The sequence below is a fragment of the Aspergillus udagawae genome, assembly GCF_001078395.1.
Source record: "Aspergillus udagawae IFM 46973 DNA, scaffold_7, whole genome shotgun sequence".
In the NCBI taxonomy this organism is placed as follows: domain Eukaryota; kingdom Fungi; phylum Ascomycota; class Eurotiomycetes; order Eurotiales; family Aspergillaceae; genus Aspergillus; species Aspergillus udagawae.
The window spans coordinates 1,660,911-1,688,334 of record NW_025091270.1 but is presented as its reverse complement, the minus strand read 5'-3'; the positions used below and the strand labels follow the sequence as shown (position 1 = coordinate 1,688,334).

Here is a 27,424-nt window from a genome sequence, read left to right as displayed (position 1 = left end):
TCTAGATCTCTCATCCTGTCTAATCGGGGAATTGCTGCTCCGTTAACACTTGGTTCGGATCGGATTAGTGACCAACCATATCCTTAACCGCCGTCTCGATTTCCAATCTCTCTCCTATGACGTGCAGTTGCCATCGCCAACAATTTACATATTTGAAGGGGATGGTGTCCAGTACCACAGACAATTGTCGACAGCGCATCACGTTAATCCTTCTCCGACTCAACACCCACGGAATCTCTTCAAAAACATCATCATGTCATCCTGCGTACCCTCTCAGCCTTTAACATTGTCTGGTAAGGTTGCCATCGTCACAGGAGGCTCGCGAGGTATAGGAGCTGCCATCGCCTTGGAGCTCGCTAAACGTGGAGCAAAGGTAACAATGCCCTTCTGTTAATAAGGAACAAGGTCTAATTCAAATACAGGTAGCCATAACCTTCGTGTCTCCCAGTAGTGTAGCGTTGGCAGACAAAGTAGTCTCCACTATCAACAATCTCGGAAACGGAGCGTCGGCCATTAAAATTCAGGCGGACATGCGCAGCATTGATTCACCAGACCAGATCATACGTCAAAGCACTGCTGCCTTTGGAGAGTCAATCGATATTCTGGTTAACAATGCCGGCATGGAATTTGCCAAGCCTCTTGGAAGTATCGGCGTCGAGGAGTACACCGAAGTTTGGGACGTCAATGTTCGCAGTGTGGTTTTTATGACGCAGGCTGTGCTTCCCTATCTACGAGCTCCAGGCCGCATCATCAATATCGGATCATTAATGGGCCGTATCGGTCACCCCGGACACAGCATCTATTCAGCGACTAAGGTGGCATTGGAAGGTCTCTGTCGTGGCTGGGCGTCAGAGCTGGGTCCTGCATCCCATACAGTCAATGTGGTTGCTCCTGCTCTTACCATGACTGACATGATGGGTCGTGTTACGGCTTCGCCAGAATCGCAGCAAGCCGTCCAAATGCAAAAGATGATGACGCCTCTTGAGCACAGACTTGGAGAACCTGAGGACATTGCTCTTGCTGTGGCAATGCTGGCTGAGCCCTCAAGCAGATGGATCACCGGCCAGACTATCCAGGCTGGTGGTGGAATCTACATGTCCTGAACTACATTGCCCATGTAGGTTGCAAAACGTCCGCGGAAAACGGTCATGATTCTACAACCGCTGAAACCGAGTGCCGCACTGCGTCAGTCCATCCGCGATCTCGCAAAATGTCTGCTTTCTCCTTCTTCTGCATTGTGTTTCGCCGCCTCATTCTGCTGGTACTGGTTCCCCGACTTCATATTTCCTGCACTTACTTCAACTTCATCTGCTAGATAAAGCCGGAAAGTCCCGTCATCAACCAGGTGTTTGGCGCGTCGTCGGGCATGGGTCTCCTGCCACTGACTTTTGACTGTGCGTGCACCGCCTACATTAAGATAATTAAGTTTCGAGTGCCTATATGAACTTCAAGTCGAGGAAGCCTAGTACATACGACCATAGGGTGTGGAAAACAGGGCTTCCCGTCCGCTCAGCCGTACTTAAGCCACACGCCGGCCGGTTAGTAGTTGGGTGGGTGACCACCAGCGAATCCCGGCTGTTGTATGTTTTTGAAGGTATTTTTTGCTTCATTGTATGCCATTGCTGTCTGGTTATGCTTTAAAGAATGTTCAAATTAATTCATGCGTTATAGATACCTAAAGGATTGTGCTGATTGCAGGTGCCAAGGGATGAGTGCCTGCCAAGGGGAGATCGGCGGTCCATGCTTGAGCAGGGAATAAATGCATGCTCTATCCCTGATATATTATTATGTAACCACTACGACATAGACAAAGTACAGTACAGAAATTTTTTGTCATCCTGCCTCCAGCCCAGCGCACAATGAGTATCACTGCCATAATGACTACCATCCACTATAAAGTGGCATTTTATTTAGACCGACAAACCTAAGGATAGCAAGAATCAGCCATGCTCAACTCGCAGATGACACCGAACTCACCCCTCGATCTGGACCGATGTATACACACTTCAGTCCAGGGCAGCACACTCCAGTCAGACCAGCAATTGTAGCACAGGTCTCCCCTTCTGGATGGCACGCATACTCGGTTCGAGGACTCGGTGCAGCCAGAGCCATGGCAGTGAGAGAGGCAAGCAGGTAAATGAACTTCATTCTGCGAGCATTGTCAGTATCTGCCGAAACATAAAGAGAACACCACCTACTCGAGAGTAATAGTGAAGAATGCTGATCAGGATGAGAGAAGTCGGATGAGGAGGGCTGGAGACCAGACTTTATACCCGTCAATTGCAGCTACGCAAACATGCAATGGATGCATTCCAGTCGTACCTTACTGATACGAGAGAGTCGTATGTTCCATTCGCCGGGATAATTGCATTTCTTTACGTATTGCATTCCGAAGCGAAGGATAGAGACGGATAAGAGGGATATTTGACAGTGCTTGGCATGACCCTGGTCTTTTATTGACAGGATGTATCAATGGTAGTCAATGGTCGATATAACCGGAAACATAGGGGAGTTGCTCCTATTATACCTTAGATTCTGCTAGTTAGGGTGATCTCCCTTGTCTGTCTATATAGTGAATTAAATTCTATCTGGCTGCACGCGTTCTACCATAGCTTTTGAATTAGATATTGCTCATACCAAAACAAAACAAAAAAAAAAAAAAATTGAAAAAAAGAAAGTGGACTCGCCGGGAATCGAACCCGGGACCTCTCCAAGACCCAGTGCGTATGCGAATGGAGCGTTATACCCCTAAACCACAAGCCCTTCTTATTGGTATTTACTTTACCTTAAGAAAATATATAGAAGGTTAGTTTACAAAAATACTGACCTGATGCATCGTGGCGAAGGTTGTCTTTGATCCTTGAACTCAGATGTCAGGCCATGTGAGACTGGGTGTGCTACTGCTATCTGTTGCTGACACTGTCTCGGGGAGGTCATCGCAAAAAATCTAGACCTGCAAGGAGCTACTGGTGACACAGGCAGTCAGCTAAGAGCAATTAGATCGATGAGCAACTTTGCTTTCAGATGGACTGGTCAATGGAGGTAGATTCACGTCGTAAAGCAAATATGGCCTGATGTACCCTTTTTTTTTACCTAATCCGTGTAACATGGATTATTGCATCGTTGGTGTGTCCAATCAATCTAAAGCGACGTAAATTTGAACATAACATATTGATTACATATATATACTACACTCCATATGAATAATTTCCTAGGTATACATCGTATCTCGTAATGACAACACAAAACTTCAATTTGGGGTGGTGAGGAAAGACGAGCACCACTACTGTGGCAACTCCTCAATCCTCACCATTAATCCAGGAGGAACCTCTACCTCGTAGAGTTCCTCGACAGTCATATCGTCGGGTGCTTCGACGCTGTATCAACTTAGCTTGGCTGTAGAAGGGTGATTGGGAGGACGAGGCCTACGTCAAGTACTGCACCGGAGGAGAGGTGTCGCTGTGTTCAAAGGTATCAGGGAAGACGAGGTCTTCGCCTTCGTAGATTTCACGAAGACTATGTGTACGGTCAGTACGGAGCTAGAAAATTCTGATGAGCTAACGCACTGCTCTGCAAGGGTTTTGCCGTCCCCGAAGCGGGCGTGGGCTTGTTCATTGGAGAAGTAGACGTCGAAGCTCTAGAGACGGTTAGAGACGGTTAGCGAGGTTGCATACTCGACGAGGGTGCTTGACTGACAAGGTCCTTGGTCATTGTGGCGGTTAGTGAATGTAGCAGAAGGAATTGATTGTTCTTTAGCTAATGAAGTGAGAGATGCGACCGCAGGAACGCCTTTTATACCTGTCTTTCAACCCCGCAAAAGATGACGGATGACAGACATGCAATGGTCACTGCGTCTGGAGACGATCCGGATAAGTGGTTTGATGGCACGCAATCAGACGGTTGAGCGATATTCTGTATATGGAGTTGATTGGAGGTGAGCTTCGGTGGTGAGATCATGGATATCTCATGATGCCTTGCATTGGTCAATGGACAGTGATTTGCTTTGCGGGGAACGCCAGAGTTGGTGATGATCCACGGGTGGCCTGACCGATGACCCTGAGTGGTGAGATAATGGGCAGACCTGGGGTAATCCATCGATGTATCAGGACATCTCCAATGAATTCATGTTCATCAGATAAGCCATTCTCATCGTTACATGAGCTGCAATAACATAATTGGTTATAGATGATCGGCCTCGTAGCAAACCAAGCACAACTCACCAAGGTGTGATCACACTACGCGATCTAGTTTATGTATTTTTCATTACTCTTAACATTTATGCCTGCCTGATTTATTCTAACTCTAGTTTAATTATGCTTATTCATGCCATCAGTGGAATATGTTAGTAGTTACCTTGAGTTAATAGATACAACTTACCCAAGTCTTAGCAAGGGATAAACACTCAGCATGACCACGTCAAGCAATGATGATTACCCAATCAGATCCAATCATTCATTCTTACAAACCAGGGCAGTCCTATCCATCTAGCTGGTCGGTTCAGTTGAATTAAAATTCGATAGTCAGTGGGTCCTGCTCCCATTGCTTGAGTAAACAAAAAAGGCCGCCAGGATCGTCGCACGGAAAAAGCAATAATATTAGGAAGATCAAACACTTCACCATGCAGCTACTCACAGAGACGACTGCAATGTCCGTCTTAAATCAACGGAAATCCTCATTACTATTCTCTTGATTTTCTCACAAGTCATCATGGATCTCAACTTGCTATCTCCCTGGAGCATCCCGCTCACACAATGGATTCTCGTCCAGTTCCTGACAGGATGGACAATCGCGTTCGCGCAGCCATACTCCAAAGTTAGACAGGCTGTCACAGTGATTGTCATCGCACTCGCCTACTCCTTCCAGACGCAGGTCCGGCAAACCTTCGCTGAGACTCGCGCGCGTGGACCCTTAGCGGCCATGTGCTGGGTGAACGTGCTCAATGCGATCGACCTGATGATGTTAAGTCGGGTCTCGTTCGACCAGCAGATCGCCTGGAAGACGAAACTCAACCAAAGAAAGACTTTAAACAAAAACAGCTTTTGGAGGAGACTCGTCTGGTCCGTCGAAATGGCCTTCAACTACCGACGCGTCAATACTCCGTGGCAGATCCGCGCTGTGCCCGCGTTCGACAAGCACGACCCCGGATACGTCCCGGACAAGTGGGACTACTTGCGTCGGTGTGCGCTCAAAGTGTGCGGCTCGTTGCTTGTGTTGCATTTCTGTACTATTGATGCGGGGGATGCTCAGCTTGCGGGTATGATTTCCGAGATTTCAGACTCTAAGAAGGTGTTACTGCCTACTTGGGAGGAATGGACGGCGCGTCGCGCGATCGTCCAAATGCTATTCACCATCTCTTTTGGGTTCGTCACTCGAGCGGCGATCCTGGGAATGTATAACCTCCTCGCCATGTTCTTCATCGCTCTTGGGGCGTACGAGCCGGTCGACTGGCCGCCGATTTTCGGCTCCTTGGGCGATATGTACTCGTTGACGCGGGTCTGGGGGTGAGTGTTCAATTTTCCGGTATGACTAGATACTAATCGACGTAGAATCGCCTGGCATCAGATCCTGCGCAAGCTGGTCACATCCAACGCGGATTTCCTGCTGTTCGACGTCCTGCGGCTCCCGCAGGGCATTCTTGCCAGGAGTCTCCGACTAATCATGGCATTTGCCACGTCTGCGTTAGTCCACTTCCTCATGGATCTGGGCTTCGGGGTATCCCTGGACAAGAGCGGAGCGCTGTGGTTCTTCTGTCTGCAGATTCCGGGCATTGTGGTGGAAGATTTGGTGTGGTGGACTTGCCACGGGATGATCAAGGGAATGAGTTACCGTTGGAGAAAGGCTATCGGATATGCCTGGGTAGGCCTTTTCTTTCTATGGGTGACCCCCGTTTGGCTGAACCCGATTATCCTACGGTTATACCAGGATGGTCAGAGAATACCGTCTCCGTTTTTGGTGTTCAAGGGAGTCCTATTCTCATGAATGGTAACATCTCGGTTACGCGGCCTCGGATACCACTTCTCTTTGGGTTGACGCAGGCTGCTTCTACACCGAGGACCGTTAGCTCTATAGATATCGCATCACTCAGTGTCAATGGTATTAGATATATACACAAGTTTTACGGTCAGTGGATTACCTAATGAGAACAGCGGGGATACTTGTAAACGACCCGCGAGTAAAAAAGTCCGGTAAAGTATGCAACTGATCGTCAAACCGAAGTATCAGTTGGCCTCTCAATTTCGGTCACTGCTTTCCATGAATCCAGTGGTAGCAAACTCCGAAGCCAAGTCGCTCTACACTCCTATAGCTATTTCACCCATCAAGTCAGCTCTACGGCGTAGTGGAATCATAGACTACTCGTTCTTGGAGCAGGGACAAGGATCTACTCTTGCGCTCTGATGACATGAGGCTCAACACAGTTTCAGCTTTAATTAGAAGGTCAGAGGTGGAGAAGGTGGCCTGAGCTAATCTGTGCGGTTCGAGTCGGTGCTCAACTAACCCTACTCGACGACGTTCCAGTCCCGCTTCGGATTGGCTTGGTTCAGTGCCATTTAAAGGAGCTGGACGACAGTAGACGCACCTAGCATTCTCAAGCAAGGTATATTGGGAAGATGGCTATACCAGGAGCAGACGTATCACATAATGATTGTGCGCGTGCAAGTGACTCATTGACAGTGCAAGTCGAAGATCGTAAGGTCCAGGGTACGAGCTACGGACAGAGTGAAAACTTTAATCAAAGTCAGTCTAAAATAGCCTTCAGGGCTGAGTCTGAATCGGAATGAACCGTTGCTGACCATCTCCACTCGGGTTATAGTGTCAGGTGAGTGCACATGCCAAGGCTGTGATAACCAGTAAACTTGTTTTCTGCAAATCATAAGACAGCCCGTCAGACCTTATTGCTGCCATGTCGAATGCATCAATAACATCAGGCACAGCCTCAGCCTTATGCTCTAGGCGTCAATGCAGAGAAGCGGCGCAAGGCTGCACAAGGCTCGCTAAAGGAACCATAAATTCGGAAAGGGATACGAGCAGCAAGAAACTAAATTTTAGCTCTGCCCAGAGCTGAAAGGAAAATCCTCCCTGAAAAGGAGAACAAAGAAGAAGGTTGAGGCTATCCGATAATTAGCCCCGTCCGTTCCAAAGGTCCATCGACACCCATACGAACTCATCTCCACGTCATCTCCATTATCACGATGCTTAGCCATCTATTATTACTGTCAAGCAGAAATCTCGCAAATCAGATGCCACCAGATCCCGTTCCCTAAAGGTTCTGGTCTGCGATCTGCGGAATACGAGCAGTCCCTTCCTGTGGCGCTTTGTCTCTGACCAGTCAACAACGGCAAGGCACTTTTCTTCCAGCGTGATTGGAAGGCACAAGCGAGAGGAATGATGCCGCGACACGAACTTAGCTCAAGCGATAGTCATGAGCCTGGGTTGAAGGCTATTAAATACAGCCTGCGCCGCCGCAACTACACGTCTACGTGAAGTAAAAATCTCAGAAGACCAGAGCAGCTAGTTCGCAGATACCAAAATGCGCCTCCCGGCCATCGTCCCCCTCGCCCTCCTGGGCGTCTCCTTCGTCTTCGCCGTCATCGAGCTCGGCCTCGGCGGCCACATCGCCTCCTTCTATACCGGCTCCCACAAAACCCTCGTTTACGACCCCAGCAGTACCTGGGGCTACTCCTACAAGACCATCAAGTTCTCTGTCCCTGGCATCCTCGGTTTCCAGATTTTCACCGCCGTCTGGACCATGCTCGTCTCTGTCGCCGCGTTCCTTCTTCCCTGGTTCTTGCGCACCAAGGCCGCCCCCGGAACACGTCTCAGCACGATTATCACGTACGCGCTGGGCGGCGTCTACTTTGTGACGATGGTGTTCTGGCTCGCATGCTTTTCGGATATCGCGGCCGAGCTGGACGGGTTGGGCACTTCCTCCAATTACTATAATGCGGTGATGGCCTTTGCGGTGCTTTTGTGGTATGTTTATTTTTCACTTCCGTTTAATCACCCCCGAAGTTGATGTGGCTAATGCGAGTGACCAGGCTGCTCTTCGTCGCGCTCTTCGTCATCGTTGTTCTTGCCGTGCTTGGCATTCTGGAGATTGACGCCCCCGGGTACGCAGGCATGAGGAAGAGGGCTGCGACCGAGGGAACCCAGATGCAGACAGTCGAGGCTGCATAGGTATGATGTCGATGTTCCTGGAGAGTAGCAGTGGATTAAGTTCATGATAATCCAGCTTGCTTGTCACCGGGAGATGAGAGAAAAGTGTATGCGACGGGGATGATGTCGACGGATGATACCACTATATACCCATCCTTAATTTAATAATTCTGATATCCAATCAATCTATTTCTTGCACTCATGTGCATATGCATCCTCACTGTTAATGATTATGCTTCTGCTCAAGCTACTGTTTCGGACTGTGCCACGCATTGCGTTTGTCAACCGGGCAAGAATCGGTCATGATGTCGCGGAACCTGGGGGCAGCGCATATCTTCCAATCGACTAACGAGGATGTTATGGGGCAGATTCAGGAGATTGGCCGCCGAGCGGGAGCAGTCTGCCATGGAATCCACGGGGGTTCCGCCCGTGATATAAATGCTGGTGGCTCCTTGGAACTTGGGGGAGGCCGCCGCAGTAGGGACTCCGCGTCCAGGAACGAGATGTGAAACCGAGATTCTTCACTCAGGAGCCCTAGGACAGGAGTACGTGTGCTGTGCCATGGTGGATGAGATCCAACACAAGTTTATCCTTCCGCCGGGAATATAGCTGATACAGACGTTTTCCAGCAAGATGTTCGTGATCGAGCAGCCTCCCGGTTTCGATGTGGCGTACTGATGTGGTGCCTTCTTGTTCTCACCTCCATTCTATTCTGATTGGTCAGATGAGAGCGAGGAGACCGGTCCTTGGTATCAACGTATCGAGCCGTTGTGTTGAGCCAGGATGTAGTCTGTCAGCCTCAGTGAAATCTACAGTGCGACAAACATAGCCCTCATCCGTGATTGTTGTGCGATATCCCGATCGCAATAACGAGCGAGAGTATGAAGATCACCAGATTCACCTGTATCCATTAGCCGACTTTCGCCCTGGAGGGAAGGAAGCATACCTACCAGACCAATTAAAATCCCTATCCAATTCAGCTGCCAACCCCCTGCTTTGACCTTCCCATGTGCTACAGCGCTCTGCTGTCTCCAAAACCGATGCGCTCCCATCAGAGCGATCAGAATGGCAATCACATGACAAGTAACCGCAAGAGGTATCCCAACTGTATAGTAACTCAGGCGAGCATGGTCAGCCGTCGTGCTCTGCAGACGGAACAGCTGAGCGATCAACACACCCTGCATGGCAACGGTGATCGAGGTACGGATATACGCCAAGAATGTTCGTTCCAGCGCTAGAACATGTTAGCTTTCGAATTGCTTTTTTCGCTTGCTTAGTGTCAATTCTCTGATCGGATTCTACAGATGGAGAATGGCCTTTGAAAATAAATTTCATCCAATTCCATAACTCAGAAATAAGCATACGTACCAAAATGGTCACGGTTGCTCTTTTGTGACACCGTCAAAGTAACGTTATTTGCCCAGAACCGTTGAATGCAGCCCAAGAGCCCCTTGCGTGGCTGCCGACTGGAGCTGCTCCGGGATACCGTGCGACGAGTAGTGACTCGGAATTCCCCCGAGGATAACGATCCCGAGGAGAGATCTTCCAGCTGGTCATCCTGAGTTGGCATTTGTTGGAGTTCGAACCAATCTCTCTCGTCTATGGCCCGGCCGGTCAGTCGCGAGGCGTCACTCTCGGTCGGCGACTGCAATCCAGATTGGTGAGTGCCGGAAACGGAAGAGGTTGAGGAGGAGGGCTCAGCCACAGGCGCATGTTGGCTAGAAGGGTTTGCCATGATTGTCACGAAAGATTATGAGGCTTATGCGATGTTGTCATCGTGGGCTTGGATGATGCGATGGGGGAGGAGGATGAGTGGTGGGTTGTGTCTGGGGTAAAGAGCAAGCTAAGTACCAGGGCCCGTCTCTGTTTGGGTCGGCGAACCCGGCCGGTTCAGGCAATAAGGCACGTCCCTTAATCGCCGATCCATTTAAGTCCCAGTGCCCACAATTAACTTGGCAGTTGATATCAAGTTGTTTCTCTGGTCATATCGGGGTTTGTACAATATGCGGTGTAGATACTCTACGATCATGTCCACGAGTGAAATGCAGGAATGCAGCCAACGGATACCCGAGTGTTGCGTCTACATTTGACAGGTCAAGCCACGGCCGTTCTCCTTGCAGACACACATGGAATTAGCCCTGAGGTCACGAACAAAATTGTTCGAACCTGCCCTGATCCATATCTCTTTTTTAGTACTGCAGGAAAATGCCATTGATATGGTCAAGTCGCGGTCGCGGAATACGTCCCGTCTCCGGAAACGGAAAATTCTTGACACTGCTTTTTGCTATTGTAGGTGTGGACATAGGAGACAGTACAAGAGCTGAAAAGAAAAAGTCGACGATGGAAATAATACTCCATGCAAATATAGATGAGATCAAATATACAGAGTAGAAAGGTCAAAAAATATAGGAAGGAAAAAGAAATCTCCCCGACAGGGAGTCGAACCCTGGTCTCCCGCGCTCGTTCTCATATGAGTGACAAGCGGAAATCATGACCGTTAGACCATCGAGGATTTCTTAGTAGGGTTTGCACTTTTTGAATTTATAAAGCAAAATTGACAAACAATGGATCCAAAAGTGATGACCATTCTTTTGAAACTCCCTGCTGACAGAAAGCCAAAGCCATTGTTTGTTCCATCTCATAGAACATTTCTAAACCTATGTTATCTACTTACAAAAGGAAAAGCGCCAAGAATTCGCTGGCGTCGCTTACTCGTTACCAACCACTACATGACCACCTTCACACTCCAGTATATATTTCCGCCTGCGCTTTCCGTCCCGATCATGGAATCCCAACTACACCGACTGTTGCTCATTAAACACACCTCCACTTACATGAAATCTCGTCAAACAGCGCCTGCTTGAGAAACGCCTCCCGGGGATTTTGGCTGTTTTGGTCATAATCGGATTGATCGGTCAGTACATCCGTTAACTGGTTGCGGTGTCTATGCCTTCCAAAATGAGAGCAGAAGTGTCATATTGCATGACTAGTCTGAATTCGTATGCTCAGAGTTGATGCTACCGATAAAAGATCCAGTTGTCAATTCCTTCTCCGATAAGTACAGGTCATCATATTCTTTTCTCTGTCACAGTCACATTGGAGGCAACCACCTGGTACTCTCTGCTCCCCACCACGAGCATTTATGAATCACCCTGTGCAGAGAGTCCTTCGTTTCTAGTGTGAACGGTACAATCCCCAGCCCGCCGACAATTCCCTCTGGATCATCATGCGGGGGTACCTCCACTACAAACCTCGCGGCCCTAATCTTTGTCAAAGGCCTCAGCAGGGGTGATAGAGGAAGCGGCTTGTACTGTGTTCCGTTGTCGAGTGAGCGTAGCGTGACGACGAGTCCCTCCAGCGCCTCAACACCCGCAAGGACAGCGCATGCCTGTTCCCAAGAGGAGCAAACATTGGCGACGATGGCCCGGTTTTCAAAAGCGTGGATATCAAGCCGGATATATCGTATTGATGCCAGCCGACGAGGAACCATACACAGTGGTAATGCCTCAACCGTAAGCGGACTGTCGAAGTGGAAACTATTCGCTTCGTAGAGGAGACCAATCGCCTCTGTGTATCTGTATAGCCAATGAGAACCCTGCCATGACTAGCCAAGTATTTGACTCCCAGGGAAAGCTTACACTCTGCGACAGCTGCAAAGCAGCGGCAGTATCTGGTCCTGGTGGGGCGTTTCGCCGGGCAATCGCCTTGCCACCGTGCCGTCGTCGGCCCAAGGAGGCTGACAGGAGCTGTGGATATCATTTTGCATGTCCGCCCGTGGGTTTAGACTCCTGCACGGCATGCTGCAGAGTCTCCGATGGGTTCGCCGGACATGAAGCGCGTTTGAAGGCACAAGAACCTCACGATATATTATGTACCGAATTTCGGGGGCCAGCTTCGTGAAAAATAGGGACTGGAGCTGGTCGTGAGATCGTCGCTGCACATCCTCCTCCTGTGGCCGGAGAGGAAGGGTCAGAGAGCGGCGAGAGCGTGACAGAGCGACTGGTGGACGGCCACCTTTCTTAAGGATTTTCTTTACAATCTCCGTCGGATGAAGCGCATACCAGAGGCCGTTGAAGATTAAGTGCACTGCCCAGAAGAACCACAAGCTGATAACAAAGAGGGCGACGAGGAGAATTTCCGCTATTCGTTCCGCGATGGACGTGAGGCTCATCCCTAGTTACAACTTTTGTCGCTATTATTGCCAGGGTCAGTTCTTGTCGATATGATAGCGCCTCAGTTGGTTCAGAATATTCAATATAATAAGAACTCATCAGGCTGCCGGAAATCAGCCTGGAATCTGGCTTGTGCCTTGCCTCGTGTTGGTCTTGGCGGTAGCCTTGGCCGTCTACGTTCCAGTTGGTGCAAAATATCAGTAGCATGATCATGTTTTGGTTAAAGCATCCACTCCTATACAGTCATTCTCGAAATCGCCTTGACCAATACAATCTTGATATCTCTCTTCTGAAGCCACTGCCAAGGCCTTAGAGTGAGTAATTTATTAAGTGTGCCATACTAACTAAATAAAGGCCCGTTGTAAGCTGCACCTTTTACCGTCCATTGCCTCATCATGTAATATTACCTATTGCGTATACACCTGCCATGGGATTTTACGGAACCCTGTTGTAGGGCTCTGCAAACCTACGAGGCGAGAGCCACTCAAGCCTGATTTTGGAAGAGCTGCATGGTGACAGGAGCTTCTCTTCTTGGCCTGCAGGATAGGCACCGTCTTTCTCCAAGGCGGTCATTTCCAAAAGAGATCAGGAAACTGTTGTAAACAACCGACCGAACCGTTTCAAGATAGAAATATGGCTATGTAGTTCCCCTTGCCCTCCAACCAAAACACAAGGAAAGCTGATAGGGGGATATGTTATCTTTCCCGACAGAACCCTAGAATTAGAGATTCACATTGCCTACAGCCCCGATGAAGATCTGCCTTTTCTTCAATAAAATAGCAGATAATCCTCTTTCGGTCTGCCTCCTCCATATTCGGCACTGTCGCAGCGTAATGGATCGGTGGCCTGCCTTCTTGGTCTTTACGACTCATATCTCCCCCGAGTTCGGATATGAACTTGATCACATCTATCAATACCCACTGCGTCATGGCAAGATGAGCAATGGTTTGCCCGTTACTGTTAACTGCATTCGGGTCACAGCCGGAGTCAACGAGCAATTTGATTGTCGATCTGCACTCGGGTTCAGAGGTACAGTGGGGTGCAAAAAGTATTCGACCACCCCTTACCTTACCGCCTAGTATTCTGCCAGCAGAATACTACCAAACGCGTAGATATCCATTATCCATTACCTAGATATCAACAACGGTACAACCAAAATGGGCCGTAAAGGCAAAGAATTGAGCCCTCAATTACGCTCACGAATCTGCGAGTTAAAGAGCATTGGATGGAGCTATTCTAAGATTAGAGCTAAGCATCCTGAGGTGCCTCTTTCAACTATTAAATCGACTGTTTTGAATGAACGAAAACGCGTTGATAATCAATCAAAACCACGTTCTGGACGTCCTCGCCAGCTTAGTGAGGTGCAGAGGGATCATCTCTATGATCTAAGTCAGTCTTCTCCTCATCTAAAGATGCAAGATCTTCTTACTGAGGTAGATGGTGCTGTGAAAAAGAGAGCATTACAATATCTTCTTCGAGAACTTGGTCTTCGCAAATGGAGACAGCTTCGTCGACCAGCTCTTACTGGGGAACAAGCCTTAGCTCGTCTTAACTGGGCAAACCAATATCAACACTTTACACCGGAAGATTGGGCACGTGTTAAATGGAGTGACGAGTGCTCAGTTGAGAGAGGTGTTGGTATCCGACCAATCTGGACATTCCGACGACCAAGAGATCAACTCCATGAGCATGATGTCTGCACTCGACGAACAGGGAAGGGTGTTAGACAGATGTTTTGGGCAGGCTTTGGTGAAGAGATACGTACAGGTTTAGTCCCTCTGGATGGTGATCCAGAAGCTCCACGAGGGGGGGTATCAGGCCGGGTGATAAGAGATCTCTATCAAGCATGGCTTCCTGAGCTTACTGAGCCTGGTGATATTTTCATGCAGGATAATGCCAGAATCCATACTGCAAGGATTGTGAGAGAGGTGCTTGATTCTCTACAGATTGATATTATGGTTTGGCCTCCATACTCTCCTGATCTCAATCCAATTGAGAACCTCTGGTCACTTATGAAGGAGAAGATCTATATGCTTTATCCAGAACTGGAAGATGCACCTAATACTGAGGGAACACGTCAATTACTTATCCATGCAGCTAAGGAGGCATGGCAAGCTATAGATACTACTATTCTTCAAAAGCTATCAAGGACCATGCCTAACCGGGTGAAGGCAGTTATTGAGGCAGATGGTTGGTATACGAAATATTAATGGAATTAGTATTCTCCTTCCTAACTAGGTTTAGCTACTAGTAGGCGGTAAGATGAGGTGGTCGAATACTTTTTGCACCCCACTGTAGCAAACGAACCTGTATAGTAATGTAGTGGTGTATTTCGGTCTCCATTTCCTGAGCCCACTATTGCCCTATCCGTTGGTGAGATTGTTCGGAGTATATGCCGAATAACACGGTCACACTCCCATTCTTTCGCGGCAGTATGAAGGACAGTGTTTCCTTCCTCATCTCGAATCCTCCAATCGGCACCGCAATTTAAGAGATATTTTATCAATCTGAATTTAGCGTCGTCCTGGTATTTGCCACCACCAAATCTGCAAAGTAGGTGTAGGGGAGTCCGCCCCCTCTCGTCTTGCGCATTGATATTAGCGCCTGCGGAAACAACATAGGTGACGGTATCATTCACATCCTGGTCCGGCACATGATCTCCATAATACCTGCACGTCCGCAACATTTCGTTGGCAACTGCGGTGAGGTCAAGGTGAACCTTTCCCTCCTTATAAAGGTCACAAAGCACGCGAACTGTACCGGCATAAGCCTCGCGGACACAGGTCTCAAGTCCTTCCTGAATATAACCATTCGATGTCCAGAATGCTGGTGCGTCGTTGATCCCCGCAATCAAAATAACTAGTTCCGGACACCGGCCCAGAACGGCGATATCAAACGGCGTTTTAGGCTCTGTATAGCCTGGGTTGTTTTGTGCTAAAGGATTGGCTCCAAAATCGAGGAGCAGCTGCACCGTCGCTATGCTCCATGTCCTGACTGCGGAGTGCAGGACTGTATCTCCATTCTCATAGAACATAGAGATCTTCTCTGGAATCCAGGATCTAGGGACACCTTTGAGAGAAGCAATTGGCTCGTTGATATCGTAGCCGCGGGGGTCCGATTTCATTGCGCTGAGGAGGATCTTGCTAACCCCGACGCGTTTTTGTAAAATAGCTGAAATCAGGGGCGGATGGCCATATTTATTGGCAGCGAATACATCTGCCCCGTTGGCGACGAGAATACCAACTAAACTGTCGTACCCCCGGCGACTTGCATAATGTAATGCGGTGTGCCCATCAGGTGTACAATGAGAGATATCCCCTCCAGCAGCCCGAATAGCCCATATCAACTTTTCGACGACGGGTTGTGAGGTGCCTGCATGCACATAAGCCAGGATAGTTCTCCCACGGGCCGGACTGAGGACATCCGCTCCAGCATCGATGAGCTCCACGGCCATTGCCTCTTTACCCTTCTCTAGGGCCGTATGTAGAGGTGTCTCGCCATTCTGATTTCTCACGGAGACATTAGCACCCTTTTTCAGGAGAATATTCATCAGGGCCCTGTTCCCAGCTGCTGCAACATAGTGGAGGATAGACCGGCCCTTGGCAGCCTGTACCGCGAGCAGTTTCTCCGAGTTGGAGCCAAAATAAGCGAGAATGAATTGCGACCGTAACCTTGCAATGCTAACGCTGGCTTTTGGACGGACAGAATTGAAGAAGAGCCTATCATATAAAAGCCGGGTCCCGATCCGAGCGAAGAATGTTGATGTGCGGACGAGCCTTGCGAGGTCTGATAGGGGGAGATGTTCAAAGATCTCGGAAAGGATCTCTGAAGGGAGTGATGCGAGGGTTTGTGGCACCATTGTTCAAAGTACATGACATATTCAAAGGTGCAGCTGAGTTGAAAGAAGGGGGAACTGTTGACTCTGTTGATTTCAAGGACCTGAGCCCTCCGAACGGGTGCCGGGCCTTCTGGGGAGGCGCAGAAGCTGGGAAAAAAAGCTTATTGACGAGATGTTTTCAAACTTGGGAGATCCAAACATAGGTGGCTGAGTTCGGTTTCCATACTTTCTTGTCTGCATCGCGTAAATTTACGGAGTTAGGTACTGTAACACGCAAATCGGATTCTCCAGTGACACCCCGCAAGCTTAGACCTGGGAGGCTTTTAGCCGGCATAACGTTACATAATCATAGAGGATGTGGGGCGTGGGTGTCCAAACTTAGGTGTGACTGTACTGTCCCTCAACTGTATGCAGCCCCTTCAATGATTTTTCTGCGCTAATGCCTGGGCGGTGGGACCACAAAGTAGTTTTGAGTGTACCACAGTATATTGGTCAAGCCGATTTCGAGAACCGCTGTAAGCAGAAGATAAGACATTTCTCCCCGTGTTGTCTGTACGAAAGCCAAGCTCTCCCACGAACCGAGTCACCAATCTGACACACGACCGTAGACAGGAGGCCAGATAACAACATCAACATGGCGAAAAGATGAAACCCATTCCTCTAAATCCAATATATCAACACAATGCTCCCAAAAGTCTTGATAGCATTTTTACTATTCAGCATAAGTATTATCGCACATGCATCTACATGCAGCAGCGCAGTCCAAAAAACCCCCAGCGTCATCATCACCGGTCCCTCCTCCCTCAACATAACCCACCTGCTCGCCCACAAACACATTGACACCCCAAAATATCAATATCAATATCAACCCGTCAACCACAACATCTACCACCGCGGCGACACAACCTTCCACAGCTTCGCCTTCTCCCTCCAGGAAGAATGGCAGTTTGCTCTACGGGGGTATTACAATCTCGCGCGATTCACTGCAGAGTCCAGCGACGTTAACCTCGCACCAGGCTTGATCTGGGCCCAGGAGGATCAGCTCTACGTTCGTCTTGTCACTGGGACGCCTCTTGAGCCCCAGATGAGGACATTCAGTCTAGGGAGTGTTCAGATGGGGAGGTGGTATGCCGTGTCTGTTTTGGTCAAGTGGGATGTTGAGGGCAACGGGGAGCTCCGTTTGTGGGTTGATGGGAAGAAGGTACTGGAGAAGACGGGGGTAGACACGATCATGGACGATGGGAGGGTGTATCGGTTTGAGAGTTGTGGGATCGGGCGGTGTTTGGGGGTGTAGAGTGTCTTTGGACTTAGTAGAAGAGTCTGATTGCTACTGGGTGTGTACTAATATCGGCTGAGATGCATTTCGGTATCGTAAATGAGTTAATTGTTTTAGGGAATCATTGATGGGCGTAAGTACTTTTGTCCTTAGAGAAGCACTCATTGTCCTGAAACGAGAAAGACTGGTGTTGAGGCAGACGAAATAATGACAGCCAAGCCATATGTTAAAGATCGGAGATGATGAGGTGGATCATCCACGAGTTACTTGAACCTTACTATCCTCATACCGCGCAAGGCTATTCCGTGCCGTCGCATTGAGAACATAAAACGGCAGCATGGGCTGTGCCGTCTCAGGCGACAGCTGCGGGTCGACGACTTCCCTCTGGCGTGGTAAGGACATGGTCGTCTGGTCATGACTTCTCAACGGAGCAATAATCGCAGTGGACATATTCGGCATTGGAGAAAGATACGGCGTGCTAGGTCTGAAGAGGGGGTGGATGTTCTTCTCAATGGCATCGAGGAGAGACTCGCCAGCGGTCGGGGTGGGAGTCGGCTTGAGGGCTTCTGCACTATCCTCGTTGCTGGATTCAGGGCACCGAATGACGGTGTCGATGGATGGAGTCGATTGGAGCGACTTTTCCCTGCTGCGAGTCTGCAGAAAGAGCGGCTCGGGTTCTTTGCAGGTGTAGTAGTTTGGGAGTGGGGAGCGGAGGATGCTTGTTCTGATGCTCATCTCGCTCTGAGGGGACGGTAAGGGTTCGAGGAATGAGGGGACTGGTGATAGGAGGGGGTTTCTCCACTGTGGACTTTGTGGTGAGATGAGGTTGGCCGTTGAAAAGACTGATTCGGCTGTGCGGCCGATATCTATGGGTGGATTGGACACTCGACCGGATTGGTTGTCGAGGATGTTGGAGAGGACGAACGACAGGGCACAGAGAAATCCTTGACAGTAAGCTGACATCGTCCATACGACAGCGTGGGCTACGTCCATAGAGAGCCATACGCTGCTGGATGAACTCTTTGGACTGTTGAAGTAGAGATGTCTCACCCTCTCACCGCTGATGATGCCGAGATTGATGAAGATGATGAGACTAAAGAGAGCTCGAGCTCGGATTTTCCACAGGACCCATTCTGTCGCTTGAGATTCGCTCTCAAGGAATAATCGGTAGGATAGAATACCAACAAGAATGAAATTGACGGCTGTAAGAGAAACGCTGCTCCATTTGGTAGGATTGGGTTCGTTTGATGGGCTCTCTTGAAGCATATAGGATGCAATGGAGATAGCAAGGTCAACGAGAATAGAAAAAGCTGTGATACTGCCTACGAGGCAGACAAGCATGGTTCTTCCCATGCTGACTGTGTTAGGGGTTATAATAATGGTGGATACCGAGAGAGTAAGCAATATAAGCAGTGGAACGAGGGATAGAAATCTAGGGTGAACTCCAGATCGAAGAACACTGGGACGGAATGTCGGAAATCAGTGGGCTGGCGTGAGCATTATCATAGGCTTTTTCAGTAAGTCGTGACATTAAGAAAATGATATAAGTTTGCAAGTTGAAGAAAGGGAATCAATGACGACTAGACTACTTCGTATCAAGATCTAATTAGACTCGAGTTGGGTGACAGCGAAGGCAGCTTTGGATTCCAACTAGAGGTAGTCGGTCTATATAGACTAAGATGGAGAAAACTTTGTCTGTTCATTTTCCCAGTTGTCCACCTTCATTGGAGCTTCCTGTTATGATGGCCCAGACTCCAGTTCCACCTGAAATCGGAGTTCCTGATTTTAATAGAGAACACGCGGTTGGGGTTGTATACTATTCCCTGATTGACGTTCCACGGTCTGGTGGGCATCAGCCAGTGAGGAGTGCCAACGGGCAGCCTGGATCAAAAATCAGGGCAGCAATTGGATCCTTCGAGACCGAGTCCAATCGGGTCTGTTGCCTATTCCTTAGTGTCTCCTTTAGTCTCTCGTTAGCTTTGCTGTGTGGGGTCAACGGGACAGAAACTCGCCAAATGCCTGGTTTTACCTGTGGGCATGCATTTCATTGCGAATATTGAGACTGTCGCTGGAAGCTTGGACAATAAACTCCACAGTCTTTCAGGAACACTGCATGTTCTCTTTTTCTCCGGGAACCTACTTCTCTAAGCCTCTGTTGATCTCTGTGACCAGTCGTCTTCTCCCAGAGCAGTAAGTGCAGGATCCAGCTGCTTCTAACCATTGTCCACTGGTTTTTAGTGCGCACGAACATGACGGAAAATGATGTAATGATTATGGTGAAGTGAGCCATAATAAGGTTAATACTCCCATCTCAGGTCAAATGTATCAAAAGGACCGGTCATTCTTGTGATGATACACCGCTAACTAACCCACAGATGCTATAGTTTACTCAACTCGTCAGCATGGGACTGGCAATCGTACTTTATAAACCCAGGGTAATGCAAGTTTCTCAATCTACTATTGCTCTCCGTGTATCTCGTCCCGGCGGATACACAGAATATCAACAACTCGTTGACGAGATACAATCCCCGACTTTTACCTCCTTGGAGTTCAATATTTCACAAGAATTAGATAACATGCCTCCTAATATACATACCTTATTCAACGCTAACCTACTTCCGCTAACAGCGAGCCATGAAACACGCGAGCAGAATACAAAAAAAAGAAAAGCTAAACCATACAGATAGCGAAAGAGAGAAGACTCATCTATTCCAATTAGTCCAACGATCAATTCTTCAAATCCATCAAATACTTGACCCCCGAATCAACCATCCACCACGCCGTCAGCTCATGCATCCACTTTCCCACCGCAGTCTCCAACGGCATTACCCCCTTCTCCGCCTTTGGCTTCCACATCAGCGTCTCATTCATAAAGACCATCTGATCGTCTTTCTCCGTAATCGTAACCACCAAGCGACCTCGAACAGGTCCCAGCGGCTTGAATTCAAACTCCACTTTCCCGGGCGTCCGCAGAATGGCCCGGTAAGCGCCGCAGACGAGATCCCCCTCTTTGAAATCCAGGCGCTCGAGGTTCGCTGCCTTGAAACTGGGCTTTTCAGCCTCTGTACTCATCGTTCTGATGATATATGCTTGCGGCAATCTCGCGAAGTTACTCATATTCCGCCGTAGCATACGGGTCAGCAGCTCTTCAGTCGGCAGAGCGGGGAGCTTTCCGCGTGGCACAGATATCGAGGTCGAGTCGTAGACAGCCACTGTCTGCTCCGTGAAGACCTCATCGGGGGCGGTGGTGATATTGGGGGATATTGAGCGCGGAAGATGCCCGTGGTGCGCTTTCGTTGTGATGCGGGATTTGAGGTTCTGGCGGAAGAGGTAGACTCCCACGGCGGTGGTGCCGAGGATGGCGGAGGTGATGGGGATGAGAGCTTTCATGTTGAGACGCGACTCTGGTTTGTGAAGAGAATGGAGTATTTGCGAAAGTGGGCGAGCTCGTATGGATTAAATACTCGGAAGTGACAACGTCACGAGTCCGGATACGAGATCTGGATGGCGGCATGACCCACTCACATTCTTGACTCTATTGTTAAGCTGCGAATGATTGGCCCATTTTATGGCCAAGACAAAGTCAGGGACTGAATTATGTCCATAAATAGTCACAAGTGATGAATAAAATGCATAACTAATATGAAGATGCATATGACAACCTAGATCATTTCTAAAGAGTGGACGAGCAAATGGACGAAGACTAAATAATCTTAAAGGTGTATGGGCGAATGTCAGAGCTATTAAACAATTGATCACAAGATAGAGATAAATGACCATGAACTGATCTCTTGCCAATAATAAAACAACAAAATCATCTACAGTATTATTAGTAGATGTCGTGGAACTTAAGTATAAAAATCAGAGTATAGTGGGAATATGTTTTCTGTGTTCTAGATAATCATTCACTGCCTTATCTAGAAAGGAGTGAGATATAGCGTACATCGAATATAATGACCTCATCTAGAATTCACACTACAGACAGACCCTTTGCTCTTCTCTCCATCTCTAGCTATGATAGAAAAGCTAAGCGGAATTCAATATGAGCTTATTTGAAGGGCTCATGGTGAATATCTCTCATCATATATGCCCATACAAGGACACAACATCTGAGAGGAGAAATAAGCTCACTATAACTTAAGCCTAAGTGTAAGAATCGGTGAATGTAATCTAGCTTGTTGCCCTTAAGGTGAGAGTGAGAAGAATTTCAGGGCATAAGCATGTGACTTCTCACTTGTATATCTTCTCCTATGAACATCGTCTCTCTTCTCACTCACAATCACATAGGTCTCTCCAGTTCTCCTGCTGCATAAAACAGGGACAGAATTTACAATATACCCGTACAGGCAATATAGCCGCACTTTCTAGAATACACGCCTCGAAGTTACTACATCTGCCGACTGAAATCATCCAGCTTATAGTGGATCACCTGTGGCCCGACAAAACCATAGCGCTTCTCATTGCAGTCCCAAAGCTCGCCGATCTCATGAGTGATGAGCAACTGCAGTATCAAGGAAAATGGGGCTACACCATATTGCACCGGGCCGTTGATAAGAATGCTGAAGCAATAGTCAAGCTCATTGCCAGACGTTGTGCTCAGGAGCAAGTGGCTAATTGCCAGGGCTATACACCCTTGCATCTTGCTATTTCTGGAGGTCGCATCAAAATTACTAGGATGCTCGTCAATGCTGATTTTGACTTGTCGGCCAAGGATCTAGGTGGAAGAACTCCTCTTCATTGGGCCTGTTCTGAAAGCCGCAGGGACAGCAATTTTGCTGACATCGTCCAGCTCATGCTTGCTAAGGGGGCCGACCCTTCGGTTGTCGCAAAATTCAAGGAAAACCTTCTGCACGTGATCCTTGAGGACAACTTGAAACACAATCTCACCATCCTTCAGATGGTAATCGATGTTGGAGTCGGTGTCAACACCTTGGACAGTGTTGGGTTTTCGCCTCTCTGGTGATCTGCTACCAAAGGTCATGAGGATGCATTTGAACTTCTTCTTGCCCATGGAGCAGACCCATACATACGCACCTACCATGGAACGATTCTGCACCTGGCAGTTGTGTCCGAATGAGAGAATTTGCTGAAACGCACCGTGGAGCTCGGGGTTGATCTATCCGTGCGGGATAGCGAAGCAAACGAGACCCCATTGATGCTGGTCACTCGATGTGGGTTTGAGATCTTTGCTCAGATACTCAGGGATGCAGGCACTGAGACATGAATACTGCATTTCACCTCTTTTCATGCGCTCTTCTTGCAGTAACCCTAATAAGGATCGACAGGGCTACATTTTCTGAACGTTTTTGCTAGCTTTGCGATGACCGTCGGGTCACTGCACAAATTATGTGCCAGCCACTCATCAGACTTAACTCCTACTAATATTAACTGTCTCGGCTCGCAGCCTTTGGCGATGGTGGCAGAAGGACCAAATATGAATCAAGTACATCCAAAAATATGATCTATTCCTTAGGACTCATCCCTGAAACCACGAACCACGATACATTCGCAGATATATTGAATCGACTCTTTCAGCTAACGCCTATCCTCTTAGGTATTAAATGCATTCTTCAGTCCTACCTTGGTCAAAAAATGTGCTTTTCTGTCATAGCCTTTAATTTAGATCACCCCTCGCATTTATAGCAAATGAGTAGTGGATTGTCTCGTCGTAGGCGCCCTCGATTTCATGGTCTCTCTTGCACACACAGTGACTGACAACGTCGCAGAGTGATTGATGGAATATTGCAGGACTGTGTTGCCGCCTGAACCTCCTCCTTCACTTTCAGGAGAGGAAAGTCCATTTAAATGGTCGGGATGGTCCTTACATTTCCAAGCGAGTGCCAAGTGAATAATCAAGCAGAAGTCGTCTCTGCTGACATTGGTCACGATTGGGTTAAGACGATACTCGGTCTCCGATCCACGCGAAGTTGAACATCCAGACTTGTGGCCTCCTGCATGTTTTGTATGCTTCTCTCTCTTGGCATTGATTTTCTTTAGGGCCTACGCGCCTTATTCTCGAAGGAAATCATCCTTGTCACTCAGTACCATTGACATTTAGGTACATTTAACTTCCATCAGAATGCCTTGGTCAAGACATCATTAAAGCCATATTTCTCGATACATGGATACATGAAAGCAGCTGCATCCAAGGAAGTACGAAGAATCAACTCAATATACTTTCCTATGTATTAAGGAACAAGGGCGCAGATCCTATAATCTACACAAGCAACTGGGAGGAGACGGACAAACTGTACAAGTAGTCTTGGCCCTATGCCGATCACATCTTTTCGAGGCAATATCTTCTGCAAGGGATAATGCCGTCACGAGACATGTCCGAGCACTGCAAATACCAATCAACTCGGCCCGCGTGAGACACGCTGCAGGTGGTTATATTAGGGCGGCAGTCGGATGCTATCCCGAACTCAATTGTTAGTCTACCGTACGCAAGGGCCGTCATGTCATGATGCTGTCTACATTCACTATGTGTTAATAGCTCCGTGACGAAGGCGAGCAAGACATAACTATGCATGAAAATACCTAGTTCGGAAGATTAGTGCCCTCTAAATGTCGGTGTACTCGGCCCTGGGGTGACTATACATATTAAACAAAAGTACAAGAATAGATGACTATAAAGGTATCCATAGTATCCGGGGTGCTCTGGGTAGGTACAAGTGTGATAAATATAAACCGACTTGACTAAGGTGTCCAGGACCACCGTTTCTAGCAGGGGGGAATGGTAATGCAGTTCATGTTTCAACAAAGTGGCAAGGAATATGACCCCAGTACCAATAGGAATCACCCGGCTCTTTTTCTCCATTTATGATCTCGGGTAAATCAGTTCCGAGTACGAGAACTGTCCCTGTCAGTTATTCGGCACATTGATTCTTCCTCGAGTCAAAGAACAGGCTACCTCGGGCTAAGTCCGCCGGGCTTTCTCTTCTGGGGCAGATGAAACACAAGAGTCTCTTGGCAGTCGTCGGGGGTCTTGGCACGGAGACTTTTCTTCAGCGGTATGTTTCATGACTCTATGAATGGATCATCTAAGTAATGCCAAGGACCTGCTTGATTGTTCTTGCCCTGCTGTGTTAGTTGACGGCTCATGAAAAAAATTTCTTTATGTGCCCGGACTGTGTTCCGCTGGTCTTCCAGAGACTATAGGCAGGTCAAGGACAAGTATCTACTTTGTACATGCTGCTATGTGTATCTCCACGCGAAACCCAAGCTACATGGGTAAATCTCGGGTATCTCCCATACAGGGAGGGTCCGCTTCTCCACAGCCTCTGCGCTAGAACAGTCCAGAGTATGGGCCAGTGAAACCAATGTCCGACAGCCAAGAGATTATAAGGGCGCCAAGCTTATCGTACTTAATATTGGTTTTGTGGGTTTGACGGAGCAAAATCCCGTTCTTGTTCGAAGCTGTCGACCAGGAAGTGCCGTTGCATCTCCTGCCCTGCATACTCCATGTCTCTTGCATATTTCCCCGACTTCCCAAGAGTTGGGGAGTGTGCACTCGCCCCTGGAAAAGGTTGCATAACAGTCTCCAGTGATCGTCCTCAAACCATGCACCATACGAGTCAGAACCAAAACGCTCCACCAATGAGGGACTTTCAGGTGATTGGGTCCCCCAACGGGGTGAGACTAATATGGATTAATGCTGGCTATATGGGGTCCTGATTCATTAATCACAGGAGATACGCGTTCCTGACTCCCCTGACTCATGTGACAGTTCCCAACTGCTTCTCCGCCGATGGAAACCATGAGTGCTTGGCGTCATGGACCAGAGCGCTGGAAATATTGCTCTCAATGGCGGAAATGGGGTTCATCACCGCCGTTTCACTTTGATAGTTGCTTCATTAAATGTAGAGAACGGGTATAGTAGTGAGACATACCAAGAATGCCATATATCTCGCTCTCAGGATATCCTGATTCCTGACAGTATAAATTCAGCTTCCACTACCACTGTTTTGCTCCTCATCACCACACAATACTCATCAACACTCCAGACAAGCAAATCCTCAGTCTCGATCAATCACAATGTATCAACCTCTTCTTCTCCTCCCTCTTCTCCTCACCTCGGCCTTTGCCACCCCTCATGACCCTACCACCCACCACGCCCTGGACAAGCGCGCCTCCTTCCCCATTCCCGCCTCCAAAGGCAGCGTGACCTACTCCTCCGCGAAGTCCATCAGCGGCACCTTCGACGGCGGCCTGAAGACCTACGGCCGTGGCGTCAAGTGCAGCGGCCAGAAGGAAGGCGGCGACAAGGACGCCGTCTTCATCCTCGAGGACGGCGCCACCCTCAAGAACGCCATTATCGGCGCCGACCAGATTGAGGGTGTCCACTGCAAGGGCTCCTGCACCATCCAGAACGTCTGGTGGACTGATGTCTGCGAGGGTACGCCGTCTCCCTTTTCCCTTTCCCAATCTCCCTCATGATCCCCCGCTGACTTGATCTAGATGCCCTCTCCCTCAAGGGCACCGGCAGCGGCACCCACCGCATCATCGGCGGCGGCGCCCGCAACGCCGACGACAAGGTCATCCAGCACAACTCCGGCGGCAGCGTGATCATCCAGGACTTCACCGTGCAGAATTTCGGCAAGCTGTACCGCTCCTGCGGCAACTGCAGCAAGCAGTTCAAGCGCACTGTCGAGATCAGCGGCGTCAAGGCCTCCAGCGGCAAGTCCCTCGTTGGCATCAACTCCAACTATGGCGATACCGCCTCCATCACTGGCTGCGCCAGCAGCGTCAAGGAGATCTGTGTTGAGTATGAGGGAACTGATAACAATGACAAGGAGCCTAAGAAGAAGGGTTCGGGACCTAGCAATGCCTGCAAGTACAAGGAGCCTCTGTCTACCTGCTAAACAATTGTATTGAGGGGTGGAGGGGATGAGTGGGGATGAGTTGGATGAGAGTTTAGTGGCATTTGTTGGTGTATATACGCAGTAATAAGCTAGACAGTATATAATTTCTAGCTTGAATTGTACCACTACTTCAGAGTTCTCAATAGAAGAGCTCCCACATTTGTTGACATACTACGGTCGCGTCCGAGGATTCGCAGCCAACAGCCACTTCAACAGGGGAGATAGACTGTACGAAATCGGCGGATGTAAATACAGAATGCATTCTTCATTCTCAGATAACTAATTGATGATGCAGAATTCTAAATGCTCCCCTACGGAACCCGCCCACAAAGCAAGATTCAACAGCATGCTTCGACACCAGCTCTACAAACTTGTCCAAGAGATTTGGATATAAGCTTCAAAGCTTCATATTCCAGCACATACGACCATAGGGTGTGGAAAACAGGGCTTCCCGTCCGCTCAGCCGTACTTAAGCCACACGCCGGCCGGTTAGTAGTTGGGTGGGTGACCACCAGCGAATCCCGGCTGTTGTATGTTTTTGAAGGTATTTTTGTCCCCCAGTCGCGAAGGAACTGTTGTCTCGACAATCACAAGCATGAATTTTGGTGTCGAGCTAATTTTTTATTAAATTCCTATCTTATTCAATCCTTACTAAATTGTCTACTAAATTGTCTACTAAATTGTCTACTAAATTGTCTACTAAATTGTCTACTAAATTGTCTACTAAATTGTCTACTAAATTGTCTACTACCCCTAAGAGATCACACCTGCTCATAACATCACATCACCATCTTTTCAGAAATAGACAAAGCGTGTCTGAAGAAAATGGTCCAAGAGCAGCAAAGGCTGTCCAGACCTTGTCATATCCCCTCCCTGGTCGAATCCTCTTCGCAACAACGTACCACTTACTAGATTTAATAGTAAATCCAGCTTCATTGCACACCTTAGTAGTGTTACTGCCCCAATGCGACCGGATCTTTCTCAACCCTGCGTTCGCAGCGGACTGTGAGAAATCTTGTGGGGTGATCTCGGAGGCATGCCGACCAACAATCGCAGCTTCGTAGGTAAAAAGGTCCTCAATATATATTCTTCGTCCTCCTCTCTGGACTTGTCAAGTGCAACC

General features: G+C 48.6%; 12 protein-coding genes and 4 non-coding genes across 16 annotated transcripts; 8 read left to right on the top strand and 8 right to left on the bottom strand.

Moving 5' to 3' along the window:
* Window positions 1–253: 253 nt before the first annotated feature.
* Window positions 254–1,103, top strand: Aud_009256 (SDR family NAD(P)-dependent oxidoreductase; the record flags this gene model as incomplete). The annotated part of the gene is made up of 2 exons (XM_043294114.1): window positions 254–373; window positions 423–1,103. 2 exons carry the CDS (start codon window positions 254–256, stop codon window positions 1,101–1,103), a joined length of 801 nt encoding a protein of 266 aa, XP_043150049.1.
* Window positions 1,104–1,467: 364 nt separating this feature from the next.
* Aud_r0033 lies at window positions 1,468–1,587 on the top strand. Its single transcript, XR_006253283.1, has one exon. It is a non-coding gene; the product is annotated as a 5S ribosomal RNA (ribosomal RNA).
* A 1,091-nt stretch (window positions 1,588–2,678) lies between these two features.
* On the bottom strand, window positions 2,679–2,763 carry Aud_009255. Its single transcript has one exon. It is a non-coding gene; the product is annotated as a tRNA-Ala (tRNA).
* Window positions 2,764–3,283: 520 nt separating this feature from the next.
* Window positions 3,284–3,711, bottom strand: Aud_009254 (uncharacterized protein; the record flags this gene model as incomplete). The annotated part of the gene is made up of 4 exons (XM_043294113.1): window positions 3,284–3,377; window positions 3,430–3,516; window positions 3,567–3,637; window positions 3,697–3,711. The coding sequence occupies 4 exons, from the start codon at window positions 3,709–3,711 to the stop codon at window positions 3,284–3,286; spliced, it is 267 nt and encodes an 88-aa protein (XP_043150048.1).
* Window positions 3,712–4,707: 996 nt separating this feature from the next.
* On the top strand, window positions 4,708–5,979 carry Aud_009253 (wax synthase family protein; the record flags this gene model as incomplete). Its single annotated transcript, XM_043294112.1, has 2 exons — window positions 4,708–5,501; window positions 5,547–5,979. 2 exons carry the CDS (start codon window positions 4,708–4,710, stop codon window positions 5,977–5,979), a joined length of 1,227 nt encoding a protein of 408 aa, XP_043150047.1.
* Window positions 5,980–7,528: 1,549 nt separating this feature from the next.
* Window positions 7,529–8,175, top strand: Aud_009252 (uncharacterized protein; the record flags this gene model as incomplete). The annotated part of the gene is made up of 2 exons (XM_043294111.1): window positions 7,529–7,971; window positions 8,037–8,175. 2 exons carry the CDS (start codon window positions 7,529–7,531, stop codon window positions 8,173–8,175), a joined length of 582 nt encoding a protein of 193 aa, XP_043150046.1.
* Window positions 8,176–8,963: 788 nt separating this feature from the next.
* Window positions 8,964–9,889, bottom strand: Aud_009251 (DUF202 domain-containing protein; the record flags this gene model as incomplete). Its single annotated transcript, XM_043294110.1, has 3 exons — window positions 8,964–9,055; window positions 9,101–9,388; window positions 9,523–9,889. The coding sequence occupies 3 exons, from the start codon at window positions 9,887–9,889 to the stop codon at window positions 8,964–8,966; spliced, it is 747 nt and encodes a 248-aa protein (XP_043150045.1).
* Window positions 9,890–10,578: 689 nt separating this feature from the next.
* Window positions 10,579–10,666, bottom strand: Aud_009250. Its single transcript has one exon. It is a non-coding gene; the product is annotated as a tRNA-Asp (tRNA).
* A 579-nt stretch (window positions 10,667–11,245) lies between these two features.
* On the bottom strand, window positions 11,246–12,325 carry Aud_009249 (uncharacterized protein; the record flags this gene model as incomplete). The annotated part of the gene is made up of 2 exons (XM_043294109.1): window positions 11,246–11,729; window positions 11,793–12,325. The coding sequence occupies 2 exons, from the start codon at window positions 12,323–12,325 to the stop codon at window positions 11,246–11,248; spliced, it is 1,017 nt and encodes a 338-aa protein (XP_043150044.1).
* A 2,231-nt stretch (window positions 12,326–14,556) lies between these two features.
* Aud_009248 (uncharacterized protein) lies at window positions 14,557–16,185 on the bottom strand (the record flags this gene model as incomplete). Its single annotated transcript, XM_043294108.1, has 1 exon — window positions 14,557–16,185. One exon carries the CDS (start codon window positions 16,183–16,185, stop codon window positions 14,557–14,559), a length of 1,629 nt encoding a protein of 542 aa, XP_043150043.1.
* Window positions 16,186–16,846: 661 nt separating this feature from the next.
* On the top strand, window positions 16,847–17,458 carry Aud_009247 (uncharacterized protein; the record flags this gene model as incomplete). The annotated part of the gene is made up of 1 exon (XM_043294107.1): window positions 16,847–17,458. One exon carries the CDS (start codon window positions 16,847–16,849, stop codon window positions 17,456–17,458), a length of 612 nt encoding a protein of 203 aa, XP_043150042.1.
* A 234-nt stretch (window positions 17,459–17,692) lies between these two features.
* Window positions 17,693–18,781, bottom strand: Aud_009246 (uncharacterized protein; the record flags this gene model as incomplete). The annotated part of the gene is made up of 1 exon (XM_043294106.1): window positions 17,693–18,781. The coding sequence occupies one exon, from the start codon at window positions 18,779–18,781 to the stop codon at window positions 17,693–17,695; it is 1,089 nt and encodes a 362-aa protein (XP_043150041.1).
* Window positions 18,782–20,167: 1,386 nt separating this feature from the next.
* Window positions 20,168–20,830, bottom strand: Aud_009245 (uncharacterized protein; the record flags this gene model as incomplete). The annotated part of the gene is made up of 1 exon (XM_043294105.1): window positions 20,168–20,830. The coding sequence occupies one exon, from the start codon at window positions 20,828–20,830 to the stop codon at window positions 20,168–20,170; it is 663 nt and encodes a 220-aa protein (XP_043150040.1).
* A 1,096-nt stretch (window positions 20,831–21,926) lies between these two features.
* On the top strand, window positions 21,927–22,403 carry Aud_009244 (ankyrin repeat domain-containing protein; the record flags this gene model as incomplete). The annotated part of the gene is made up of 1 exon (XM_043294104.1): window positions 21,927–22,403. The coding sequence occupies one exon, from the start codon at window positions 21,927–21,929 to the stop codon at window positions 22,401–22,403; it is 477 nt and encodes a 158-aa protein (XP_043150039.1).
* A 3,071-nt stretch (window positions 22,404–25,474) lies between these two features.
* Aud_009243 (pectate lyase) lies at window positions 25,475–26,301 on the top strand (the record flags this gene model as incomplete). The annotated part of the gene is made up of 2 exons (XM_043294103.1): window positions 25,475–25,835; window positions 25,898–26,301. 2 exons carry the CDS (start codon window positions 25,475–25,477, stop codon window positions 26,299–26,301), a joined length of 765 nt encoding a protein of 254 aa, XP_043150038.1.
* Window positions 26,302–26,718: 417 nt separating this feature from the next.
* Window positions 26,719–26,838, top strand: Aud_r0032. The gene has a single exon (XR_006253282.1). It is a non-coding gene; the product is annotated as a 5S ribosomal RNA (ribosomal RNA).
* Window positions 26,839–27,424: the final 586 nt, after the last annotated feature.